Genomic DNA, 13197 nt, shown 5'->3' with positions numbered 1-13197 from the left:
CCTTTCAAGATACTGACGGATTTGGCTTATAATGGGAGTTTGACCCAAGTCATTAAATTGGGTGACTGTTTCCTTTCAAGTTTGCTGTGCGTCTAAACCTAGGTTTTCAGCAGGAGTTTGGTTTGGGTTCTACTTGGAATAAGTTTGGAGCAGATGGCAACAGTCTAAGGATGTTCCTTTAAGAGGGAAGATAAGTCACTGAGTTTCTTGTAAATCATCACATCACAAGTGCAGTTGTTTTGGGTTCTGGTTGTTGGGCCAGTGCCTACATCAGACCTCGCCATTCCAGAGCTCATTAGTGATCCAGTACCATCAGGAAACACGTCTCCCTCACAGTAGCTCATTACAAGAGGCCCACCAGCATTCACTGGACTGCTGCAGCTTGGCCTGTGATTGGTTGAACCTGCCAGATGGAGGCCAAGCCTTCCTTAAGCACAGACTGTGGCTTGGAGTCGATGTAATTCGATGCAGCTTCGTTGCATTCTCTGCTCACCAGCACACACAGGCGTGTTGTGGGCTGCACGCTTGCAACCCCTGTGCTGTGACCCACGGCAACTACGCCGTCCACGCTGCAAAGGAGATACCTCCGTTTTAACATCACTTGAGCACTCGTGATTCTCTGCGCGAGGGGAGGCTGAAGGATGTGTGCTCGCTCATCAACGCTGCCAGATAAGCAGACTTCTGAGAGGCATCATTGTGTTCATCTGTAATCAGTTGCACTGCATTTGCATTTAATCACTGGGAGCTGCGGGTGCCGCTTTAGCCACCGTCATTAGCATGATTTTCAGACACGCAGAGCTTGTTTAGCTTGTTTATTTAAGAACGTAAGAACTATAGGCAAGAACAATCTCACTCTGGTAACCAGCGGTGTGTGAAAATACAAAGCTGACATTTGTGAAAGTGTTTGGGTCTTGCTATTATTTTATGTAAAAATTATCATTTGTCCAGGCCCCTGACAAATTAGTAATGCAAACTGCTGTGCCACCACACTGAAAGGAGCTAATTTATTAAACAGATTGGGGCTTTCATGTCTGTTACATTTTAATAATATATGAATTGGTTTTTTTTCTCCCAAATCCAGATCAGAAAAACTAGAGTTTAAAGTAAAAAAGAGAGTATAACCTCTTGCTAGATGTCTGCTAAATGCTCATAACGGTGCTGTCTGTCGAGAAACATGAGAAACTAATCATCTTCTCATGTGTTGTTCCAGAACCTTCCTATGAGACAGTGAGCCCGCTGTTGTGTCCCCCGCTGGAGAACTGTTCCCTGTCAGGACAAGACTGCCCGTCTGGCTTTCAGCAGGACCACAACGGCTGCCTACTGTGCCAGTGTCTCAGCAGTAAGTGAAGTGGACATTACTCTCTTAGACTTTGTTTATATAGACAGTCAGAACTGGACACTGGACACACCCCTGACCCACCCCTGACACTTCATCTCACATTCACTTCTGGTCTAAACAGCAAGCAGCCACCGATGCTTTTCCAATCTGGTTTAAATCACATCCATATTTAGAGGCGCAGGCATTCAGTAGCAACACCCAAATCCACCAGTCCCATGAAGAACAGAAGCACAGCTGACCTGCCTCTCAGCCTTCTGCCATAGCCGTGTTCTCGTGGTGCCAGTACCATAGCCGTGTTCCCATGGTGCCAGTACCATAGCCATGTCCCCGTGGTGCCAGTGCCATGTCCATGTCCCCATGGTGCCAGTGCCATGTCCATGTCCCCGTGGTGCCAGTGCCATAGCCATGTCCCCATGGTGCCAGTGCCATGTCCATGTCCCCATGGTGCCAGTGCCATGTCCATGTCCCCGTGGTGCCAATGCCATAGTCATGTCCCCATGGTGCCAGTACCATAGCCATGTCCCCATGGTGCCAATGCCATAGCCATGTCCCTATGGTGCCAGTACCATAGCCATGTCCGCGTGGTGCCAGTACCATAGCCATGTCCCTATGGTGCCAGTACCATAGCCATGTCCCTATGGTGCCAGTACCATAGCCATGTCCCTGTGGTGCCAGTACCATAGCCATGTCCCCGTGGTGCCAGTACCATAGCCATGTCCCTGTGGTGCCAGTACCATAGCCATGTCCCCGTGGTGCCAGTACCATAGCCATGTCCCCGTGGTGCCAGTACCATAGCCATGTCCCCGTGGTGCCAGTACCATAGCCATGTCCCTGTGGTGCCAATGCCATGTCCATGTCCCTATGGTGCCAGTACCATAGTCATGTCCCCGTGGTGCCAGTACCATAGTCATGTCCCCGTGGTGCCAGTACCATAGCCATGTCCCCGTGGTGCCAGTACCATAGCCATGTCCCCGTGGTGCCAGTACCATAGCCATGTCCCCGTGGTGCCAGTACCATAGCCATGTCCCTATGGTGCCAGTACCATAGCCATGTCCCTATGGTGCCAGTACCATAGTCATGTCCCCGTGGTGCCAGTACCATAGTCATGTCCCCGTGGTGCCAGTACCATAGCCATGTGCCCGTGGTTTCAGTGTCATAGTCATGTCCTTGTGGTGCCAATGCCATAGCCATGTCCCTATGGTGCCAGTACCATAGCCATGTCCCTGTGGTGCCAGTACCATAGCCATGTCCCCGTGGTGCCAGTACCATAGCCATGTCCCTGTGGTGCCAGTACCATAGCCATGTCCCCGTGGTGCCAGTACCATAGCCATGTCCCCGTGGTGCCAGTACCATAGCCATGTCCCCGTGGTGCCAGTACCATAGCCATGTCCCTGTGGTGCCAATGCCATGTCCATGTCCCTATGGTGCCAGTACCATAGTCATGTCCCCGTGGTGCCAGTACCATAGCCATGTCCCCGTGGTGCCAGTACCATAGCCATGTCCCCGTGGTGCCAGTACCATAGCCATGTCCCCGTGGTGCCAGTACCATAGCCATGTCCCTATGGTGCCAGTACCATAGCCATGTCCCTATGGTGCCAGTACCATAGTCATGTCCCCGTGGTGCCAGTACCATAGTCATGTCCCCGTGGTGCCAGTACCATAGCCATGTGCCCGTGGTTTCAGTGTCATAGTCATGTCCTTGTGGTGCCAATGCCATAGCCATGTCCCTATGGTGCCAATGCCATGTCGACAGAGGTATCAATTCCAGGTTCAGAAAGTAAAGGTCCTCACCAGGATTTTGTTGATTCCACTCATTTTACCTGGATTGCACTAATTAGAAAATCTAGCAAGCTTGAGCAAAATCCTGGTGAGGACTTTTACTTTGTGAACCTGGAATTGACACCTCTGCATGTCGATATCCTTGTGGTGCCAATGCTATGTCCCTGTCCCCATGGTGCCAGTACCATAGCCATGTCCCCGTGGTTCCAGTGCCATGTCCATGTCCCCGTGGTTCCAGTGCCATGTCCATGTCCCCGTGGTTCCAGTGCCATGTCCATGTCTCCGTGGTTCTAGTGCCATGTCCATGTCTCTGAGGTAAAGAAAGCTGCGCTTCAGCACGTGTTCCTGCAAGCATTCGCCGTGTGTGTAAACACTCGCTCACTACACCACTCACACTGCAACTGATTCATCCTAGACCTTTCTCCACTTCACTTCACATAGTCACTTGTTCATGGAACCACTTCCCATAACGTGGGTTTCCTTCAGCATACAAGATAAACAAACTGAAGGGACCTCTGTCTTTATGGGTACTTTGTAGAGCAGGACTATGACTGGAAGAGCTGAGGGAAAGAACCACAGGGATACTGGCTTAACTGTGTCCACTGTTACAGTCACACTTGTGTGCGCTTCATCTGAATGCCTTTTATTTCCTGTTTCAGATTACTCCTGTCCTGAGCTGGCCAAGTACTGCACCCTGCAATGCCCCATGGGATACGAGAAAGATGATTTTGGATGCGAAGTGTGCAAGTGCAGCATGCCGACCAGATGCAGACCTCTGAGCTGCAGCAAGACCTGCCCGTATGGATACATGTAAGTATTCTGGAGTGACTTTGTTGCTGTGGTCTAGCAACGACTACCACCACCCAAACAGAGTGTAATTGAATCTGTGCACTCAAGACAGCAGAAGAAAACTGTCCTGGATCTTGTTTATTACTACAATTCATCCTCTGACGGTATCTGCAGAGAGATCAAGAGGCAGGTACAGAGAGAGGCGTCCTGTGAGACCAGAGAGGAGAGTAGTCCAACCACTACACTGAAGAGTGCCCTATTGGAGATCAAAGGGGCTCGACTTATCGTCATATAATCCTGCTTGGGATTGCTCAGCCCCTCCCCCCACCCCTGATCACTGCCTACAATCCCTCGGCTGAGCCAAACATCTGGAAGTTCTCCTCTGCTCTCCTCTCAGCTCCCCGCTGGTCCTCACCTCCTGGCCAGCCCCATGTCATTTCATAAACTCCCCTCCATCTCACAATGACGGTGAAACAGCCAGCTTCACAAAAGCTTTCGTTGTGCGCCGTAAATAAAATCCTCTGGTATCCAGACTTTGCTCGGACGAGCCTCCGCTGGAGATGCGACTGGCAGGGCCCGGCTGCCAGGGTCCACCTTGGGGGAAGACGAGACCAGGAAGCGTGGGGATCGTCCCACTGAGAGACTCTCAGAACTTGGAGTCCCCCAGCCGTCTCTCTGGATCTTGGTGAGAGTTGTGTTTATAGTGGCTCGTGAAGAGGCTGGGTCAAGGCGTGCCGCTTAGAACACGTTTGTTGTGTTTGAGGCACAGTTGTGGTTTTGTATGGGTTTGCAGCATTAGCGTTCCCTCCCGAAATGATAAATCAATGGCCGATCCCACAACAAGCTGGAGATCAACGCTGCAGGAGGGTTCAGGAATGTAACACGTGGGCATGTCGCATGGTTAGAAGGTTTTGATGGCTCACTTACAACAAAAACCTACAAAAACCTTTCAAAAAGCCCCATACAAAGATGAGAACAGCACTGTGCCTGTAATGGTGAGAGCATGGGTCTTATATTTTGGCTCATGCAAGCTCAGAAGAAAGGAGTGTGGGTGAAGGAAAAGTACAAGCCTCCCTCGCCTAGTGTGCACATGGCGTGCAGCAGGGGGCCTGTTTGGACAGACATTTGGCATAGCGGAGCGGAGCACCCCTGGGCCCCAAACAATGGAGGATTTACAATGCTTCCCCTTTTCAATGGGGCTAAAACATCATCAGATCTGACGGGATATAGCAGGATGGTCAGCAGGGGCCTGCGGGAATTTGTGCCCAGCTAGCAGAAATCTCCAGTGAAATTCCACATGCCGACCCCAAACAAAGCCTGAGCCCAGAGGTCGAGGGACGCCCCGTCTCTGTGTTTGTACACAGCAGTTTGGCAGGGGTTGATGGGAAGGCACATTGGATTTACTCTCTCCTAATGAAGTCTCCACCAAAGGTCAGGAAAAGGAGAGGGAGCGCAAAGAACAGGAACTGGTGATAGATCTGCAATAAAACAAAAAAAAAAAAGATTTTACGGGCAAGGTAGGAGTGAGGGCGAGGAAGACGGCGTGAAACTCGAACCACGCAACCCCACAACGAGCAGACTTAATGCAGCAAGTGCTTCTCCTCAGAACATGGTCCCACGAGGAGCTTATGAGAGGAAGATCTCAGTGGGCCAGGGAACCTGGATGCTTTGTTAGATGTGAAATGGCGTGTACGCAGCAGGGATCTCGCGTGTTGCTGGGTGCTGCTTTTATCTGGACTCTTCAAAGGGAACTAATATAGTGGGGAGGAAAGCAGAACCATATGCCTGCGTGTACCAGGTTTGACCATCTGGATCACGTCCCTCCAGAGGGCAACAACCAGCCCACTGTATGGTCACCAACCAGTCAAGCTGTTGACGCTTAATGGGCGTGGACGTCATGCGTCTGTTTGGACAGTGGTGGCATCAGGATGTAACACATTCTCAGTTGTCGTGGGCAGTCACCTGTATGGCTATATGTTTTGATATTTTTTATGTGTGTGTATCTGAGCTTGGTTGTTAGTTGAGCTCAGTCTGTTGCTCTTGTGTTCGTTGCCAGTGTAAGGTGCTCTAATAAATCCTGCAGTGGTTTTGACTCCAGTGGGAGGGAGAGTATGAGGTTTGGAAAGGTAGAAGGCATGAGGTCATTCAGGTTGATGAAAGATGCAAAAATGAAAAGTTATTTCAGTTATTTTAAACATGGTCTTACATCGAGTGCTTCCAATCATGGAGTACATTTATTGGCAGAGTTGATGATGATAATATGCAGTACTGGTACAGCATTATGGGCGTCACTCAGATACATACTGTACTACCCATCAGCGGTTCACTCTGGGGTCGTAATTGTGAGCGGTGCATTCTGAGGTTGTGAGTGGTTCACTCTGAGGTTGTGAGTGTGAGTGGTTCACACTAGGGTCGTGAGTGTGTGGGTCGTGAGTGTGAGTGGTTCACTCTGGGGTTGTGAGTGTGAGTAGTTCACTCTGGGGTTATGAGTGTGAGTGGTTCATTCTGGGGTTGTGAGTGTGTGGGATGTGAGTGTGAGTGGTTCACTCTGGGGTCGTGAGTGTGAGTGGTTCACTCTGGGGTCGTGAGTGTGAGTGGTTCACTCTGGGGTCGTGAGTGTGGGTTGTGAGTGTGAGTGGTTCACTCTGGAGTCGTGAGTGTGTGGGTCGTGAGTGTGAGTGGTTCACTCTGGGGTCATGACTGTGTGGGTAGTGAGTGTGAGTGGTTCACTCTGGGGTCGTGAGTGTCAGTGGTTCACTCTGGGGTCGTGAGTGTGGGTCGTGAGTGTGAGTGGTTCACTCTGGGGTCGTGAGTGTGAGTGGTTCACTCTGGGGTCGTGAGTGTGAGTGGTTCACTCTGGGGTCGTGAGTTTGTGGGTCGTGAGTGTGAGTGGTTCACTCTGGGGTCGTGTCTCCCTCAGGAGGAACAAGCATGGCTGTGAGATGTGCCGCTGCATAAAGTGCCCCCCCTTTACCTGTGATAAGCAGTGTCGCCATGGCTACAAGCAGAACCGGAAAGGTTGCAGTGTCTGCCTCTGCAAAGGTGAGTAATTGTTCACAACATCTCTTTTATATGATATGAGGTACAGCTGCTATTCCCAGTGAGTTCCATCTTGTTTTGAGTGACGCATTTCAGCAGCAGTTGAATTAATAGCCCCTTGGGCCACTAAACTAGCTCTGGCCTATCGAGGCATGGACGCCACAGGACTGCTACAGGTGTCTTGTGGTATCTAGAAGTCAAAGCGCAGCAGCAGACCCTTTAAGATATACACTGTGAGGTGGGACCTGCATGGATATGACTGGTTTAGTCCAGCTGGTCCCAGAGATGAATGATCAGATTGACAGCTTCCCTGTGGAACATTACCCAGAGCAGGTCTGGGAGTTTGCTTTGCCTTACTCGCACACGACCATCCACACCATGTAAAAGAAGACATGGTTCATTAGACCAGGCCACCTTCTTCCACCGTTCCATGGATCCACTTCCATTGGGCCATTGAGTCAAGGTATTTTTGTTTGCCCTGTGATATTGTGCAGAACAAGCCAACATTCTTCATTCTACTGTGCAGTGGTAGATCTCACACCACCGTGGTTGCCGCTGCTCTAAATAATTACATCACCATCGGCGAATGGAGGTGCTCACCGGTCACAATCCAGATGTAATCCACTGTGGCAGCCACATGTCCATTTGGCAAATCATACAGGAATCCTAAGAGTATCTGTTGTAGGGAAAAAGTGATACACTTGTGTTTTTAATAAGCATTTTCACAGTGTAGTAAACAGTGTGGTGGTGTGAGCTGTTGCCTACAGCCGTAGTGAAGCCTCATCTGGTCCGCAGCAGTAACCTTCCCCCCGGCGACAAGGCCATGTGTGCGTGGTTCCATAATGGAGCGGAGGGAAGCGTAAGAGCTCTGCAGGGGACACAGAGAGGTCATGACCCCTCGTTCACCTGCTGCTGTTCGAGCTGTTCTGTATATGCCGGGTTTTATTTAAAATAAATAAGTGGTAGTTGTTCGTGTTCGTGGAGTATTGCAGAAGCACATTTCTGTTATTTATAGAAATATTTTAGTTTGATTTAGTTCTCGATTTTTTTCTAGAATGTTTTTAGGTTGTAATATATTTTGGTTTGTTCTTTGCCTGTGGACACCCATACAAGGTGAAGCTATTTTGAAACATCTGGATCAGGGTACTGCTAAGATATTAAAGGCAGAAACTGTTTTAATGAATAAAGGCTTATTTTGAGAAATGAAACAGACACAGTTGTCTGGCTTATGACTGTGACTGGGTGAGAGCCTTCACCTGAAACCACTGTGAATATCGTCTCATGCTCAGTGTGGTGAAAATGGGGCCCTATGTTGAATGTTGAAAAGTAACGGGAAATGACTAACATTATTTGTAGAAAAGCTAAAAATGTATTACTGAGTTTTTCAATGTTTATTTAAGGTTTGTACCTTGTTCTGTGAAAACAAGAATGAAGTGTGAACTGTATCGAATTCTCTAACAAGCTTTATCTTGTATAAGTTTCAGTAGTTTGAGGAAAAAAAGTCCCCCAGTGTTTGCCAAAGTAAATTTGGTGGCCTCATTCAGAGATGTGTCTTTGCGTGCGTGTGTGTGCGTGTGTGTGTATGTGTGTGTCTGTGTGTGTGTGTGTGCGTGTGCCCGTCCTTGGTCTTTCAGAGAGCGAGTCTGCTGTAAGCACTCCGCCGGCGCCCCCGCCTCCTCGCTACTGCCTGACCTCCAGGGGGCAGCGTCTGCAGGAGGGCGAGAGCTGGCATGATGGCTGCAGGGACTGTTTCTGCCACGCCGGCCGCGAGATGTGCGTCCTCATCTCCTGCCCCGTGCCCGCCTGCACGCAGCCCGTTCTCAGGCCGCACCAGTGCTGTCCCACCTGCGAGGGTATGGACGGGCCAGCCCTGCACGCTGCACTCCATCATACAGTCCAGAATACAGTGGTGGTGCATTTGTAAACCCTGCACCAGCCTTATTCACCTCAGTGTCGTCTACTTGTTTTATACTCCATTCTTCTGTCCTCTACCTGTCTCATACTCCATTCTTCAGTGTCTTCTATCTGTCTCATACTCCATTCTTCAGTGTCTTCTTCCTGTCTCATACTCCATTCTTCAGTGTCTTCTATCTGTCTCATACTCCATTCTTCAGTGTCTTCTACCTGTCTCATACTCCATTCTTCAGTGTCTTCTACCTGTCTCATACTCCATTCTTCTGTCTTCTATCTGTCTCATACTCCATTCTTCAGTGTCTTCTATCTGTCTCATACTCCATTCTTCAGTGTCTTCTTCCTGTCTCATACTCCATTCTTCAGTGTCTTCTACCTGTCTCATACTCCATTCTTCAGTGTCTTCTTCCTGTCTCATACTCCATTCTTCAGTGTCTTCTACCTGTCTCATACTCCATTCTTCTGTCTTCTACCTGTCTCATACTCCATTCTTCTGTCTTCTACCTGTCTCATACTCCATTCTTCAGTGTCTTCTATCTGTCTCATACTCCATTCTTCTGTCTTCTACCTGTCTCATACTCCATTCTTCAGTGTCTTCTACCTGTCTCATACTCCATTGTTCAGTGTCCTCTATCTGACTCATACTCCCAGTTTTTTGTCTTCTACCTGACTCATACTCCATTCTTCAGTGTCTTCTACCCGTCTTATACTCCATTCTTCAGTGTCTTCTACCTGACTCATACTTCATTCTTCAGTGTCCTCTACCTTGACAGTGCACAAAATAAAACCATGAATCACAAAACAAACACGCCACACCTACAAACCAAGTAAATCAGCCACTGTTCAACCTCAACGGCCAGCAGAGTGGAAAGTGGGGGAATAAACCCCACCAAACCCAAACACCACATCTGACACTCTGTTCCCTCACCACCTGACTCACCAAGCCACATACTACATTAAATGCTCTTTATTCCCACTATATCAGTTTTAGACTGCATCCTAAAAAAGGTTTCATTTCCTCAAATGTACATTGTGTGTGGGGGGCTAAATGTGGATTCCATCAAGTGTGCTTTATTTATATAGTTCTACCTAGCCTCTAGGTTTCCTTCATTATGAACAATTTGGGTGTCCGATACAGAGGAGTCAGGCAGCGGGCAGCCCGAGGGAGTGGACATGGAGGTGTGTCGAGCGCCAGGGGGGGGACTTTACATGGAGGGGGAGACGTGGAACCTGGACGCCTGCACCCGCTGCACGTGCAAGCAGGGCCGTGTGCTGTGCGACACGGAAACGTGTCCCCCCATCCTGTGTCATGCGCCGACCCGGGGCAAGGACACCTGCTGCCATGTCTGCCCAGGTACCTCTGCACACGCACACACACACACCCACAAACACACACTATTTTTAGCTGACTTCTCATTTAATAGACGGCTTACGCACTGGCGAACCCTTCAAATAGCGTTTAAGAGCTCAGCTGTAACGAGACTGTAAACAGCACCTGGCACTTCCACTGTCTTTTTTTTTTTTTTTACCTGACAAATGTTTTTGGAGCTTGCGAGAGTGAAAGCCAGAGTCCGGCAGGCCGAGGAGGCGTATGGTTTCATAAGCACACCGTTCTGCAGCTGAACTCCACACCAATAAACTCACCGGACTGAACTGGATGTCTTTTCATGCCCGCTCTGGGGCAAGAAACACATGTGGCTTTTTTTTCCTCCCTCTTTGTGCTCTCCATCAGACGGCCGGTCATGCGTGCACCCACCTCTCCCCCCACTGCCCCATAGTAAACAGCAGCCTCCGCCAATCCGTAGAGCCGCTCCACTTCCTGACAAACTCCCAGCCCTCCCTACGACCTGTCTCTCCAGCTTATCAGACCATCTTAAATCCAAATGCAGATTATCCAATTCAGTGCTTTGATGAATAGAGGGGCCCCCACGGCAGGAACGTGGGAACAACCCAGACTGTAAACGGCAGTCACGGTGATGTAAAGAGCAGTTGTCATGTGTTCTTTGGTTGCTTGCTGGCAATCGAACCCTAAGCCCAGAGCCCGATCAGTGCACCCACAGCAGTGAAACTCAGAGCAGCATACACCAATTTATTCTTGACCGGACCTTATCTGCTGACTTGTAATTGCTTGCACATGTACTTGGAAAAGCAGAAGGGAAGATTTCTATATTTCTGTCTGTCCCACAGAGGACGTGCTCAGTCCCCTGCTCCCCGTCAACACCAGCCAACGGGAGTACTGCGTGTCCAGCGACGGAGACGTCCTCCTGGCTGGTGATTCGTGGAAACCTAATGCCTGCACCAGTTGTGTCTGCAACAACGGGACCATTCAGTGCTTCTCGCAGCGGTGTCCAGCAGTGAGGTGCAGAGTGCCAGTTCTGCGCAAAGGCCAGTGCTGTCCACACTGCCTGGGTGAGTCATTACACGCTCCCTGGGTGAGTCATTACAGGCCTGGTGCCTCCGCAGGGTAACTGGGTGAGAGCTAAAGTCAAATCTCAATTCCAACTATTATTGATGCGAGTTACCATCCCAACCATCCCAACCAGCCCAACCCTGAGCTGCAGCAACATTCCACCGCCTCTCACGCGTCCTTCCTGCCCACCATGGAAAAATAGGATAGATCACTCACAGCTTTTCCTTTCGAGGAAAGAGGGAAACTGAGGCGTGTTCCACGTATGCAGCTATTTTATCTTTCGTGTCACTGGTGAAGCGGTGAAGGATATATGAAAGATATTTGAGTTTTTCATCGTTATGGGCCACAGGTCAAGTGACCATGATGGTGTTTACATCAACAAGCCACAATGCTCAGATGAATGGTCTGCCACATCCCAGGGTCACGACATCCCGTGTTAAGACTGACTTATTATTATTTTAAAACATGCACGTTTACTTGTCTACTTGCCACAGAGGTGACTTCTACCACAGTGCCAAAGATGACATCTACCCCGGTGAGCAAAATCAAAACCAGTGAAACTGTTACCATGAGAGAAAGCGGTCAGATCACCATGGCTACAGTCTTTCCCGCTGTGGCTATTACAGGTAATGCCCAACCACAGGCCTCACCTACACAACACCCTCACTCATGGGTAGATATAACCATGACTACGTTATGACCACACAGAAGAGGACTGGTCATACATTTACAGATAGAGAAGGATCTGTTATATCATTGGTCATAAATTTACAGATAGAGAAGGATCTGTTATATCATTGGTCATACATTTACAGATAGAGAAGGATCTGTTATATCATTGGTCATACATTTACAGATAGAGAAGGATCTGTTATATCATTGGTCATATATTTACAGACACAGAAGGATCTGTTATATAATTGGTCACACATTTATAGATACAGAAGGATCTGTTACAGTATTGGTCATACATTTACAGATACAGGAGGATCTGTTACAGCATTAGTCATATGTTTACAGCCATTAGCGCACACTGAGGAGTTGATGAGAGTTGATCTGGGTAACTGGAACTGCCTTCCAAATGAACTGATTGTGAACTTCCACATAGAGATGAAATGGAGAGCTCTGTGGATTGTGAAAAAAATGCTGCTTTTCAGAACAAATTAAGATCAGCTTGTAGCATGCTACTATGCTAATGTAGAAATACTGTCAGACATACCAATGGCCAATGGACAATGTCTGAGGACACCTATATGGTTTCTTTTCCAGTTGATTAGAAAATAGTATCAGAGCAATTGTGCATGTTAGTTTTAAGTGATCTGACATTGGATGCAAAACTCTCATCTCTTGAAGATGTGAAAGGGTTAAGCGAGGACTTCCCAAGCCAGACAGAAATGTCCCTCATCTACCAATCGGCAGCCTGGATTCTGGCTGGCCTCCTCTTGGCTGTAGTCATTTTCCTCATTGTGGCTGTTCTCATCAACACCAAGAAGAAGTGGGTCCAGATGTCCTGCTACAGTGCTCCCAGAAAGGTGAGTGCATGCTCCTCAGTGGTTTGTGTTCACAGAAACATTACCAATGGCCCCTAATCTCACACAATATAAATATTAATAACTTAGTAAATGGAGCATTTGTGTATTTTTTAATAGATGATACGTTACTCATAGTCTTTATGACTCATGAATGTCTTTCATGCAATGATTGGAACTGATTTATTTGTCCACCAGTAAGTGGGGGGGACATATTAGAAAACAATACTGAAACAAGATTGAAGTATTTTCACAACATTACAGCAAAAAAAAAAGTTAAGACATGGGAAATGTAATTAATCGCACATTTTTTTTAGATATCCTGTTCTAGCTAAACATTCGTGACACACAGTTTGTAAGAGTCAAAGTGTTGGCAGATTTTAGATTTTTCCCGCCTCCTG

At 48.5% G+C, this 13197-nt stretch overlaps 1 protein-coding gene across 4 annotated transcripts in view; it reads left to right on the top strand.

Annotated features, from left to right (window-relative positions):
- Positions 1-13197, top strand: part of LOC143481074 (cysteine-rich motor neuron 1 protein) — a 38717-nt gene that overhangs the window by 23507 nt on the left and 2013 nt on the right. For all 4 annotated transcript variants that reach the window (XM_076979018.1, XM_076979019.1, XM_076979016.1 and 1 more), the window contains 8 exons: positions 1211-1339; positions 3778-3928; positions 6828-6949; positions 8581-8799; positions 9996-10211; positions 11045-11266; positions 11762-11893; positions 12621-12799. In XM_076979018.1, coding sequence (XP_076835133.1) covers positions 1211-1339; positions 3778-3928; positions 6828-6949; positions 8581-8799; positions 9996-10211; positions 11045-11266; positions 11762-11893; positions 12621-12799 — 1370 coding nt within the window. The remainder of the gene's footprint in view (positions 1-1210; positions 1340-3777; positions 3929-6827; positions 6950-8580; positions 8800-9995; positions 10212-11044; positions 11267-11761; positions 11894-12620; positions 12800-13197) is intronic.

Source organism: Brachyhypopomus gauderio, chromosome 17, assembly GCF_052324685.1.
Source record: "Brachyhypopomus gauderio isolate BG-103 chromosome 17, BGAUD_0.2, whole genome shotgun sequence".
Taxonomy (NCBI): domain Eukaryota; kingdom Metazoa; phylum Chordata; class Actinopteri; order Gymnotiformes; family Hypopomidae; genus Brachyhypopomus; species Brachyhypopomus gauderio.
Note: the sequence above shows the minus strand (reverse complement) of the source record. Positions and strands in the feature narration are given on the sequence as shown.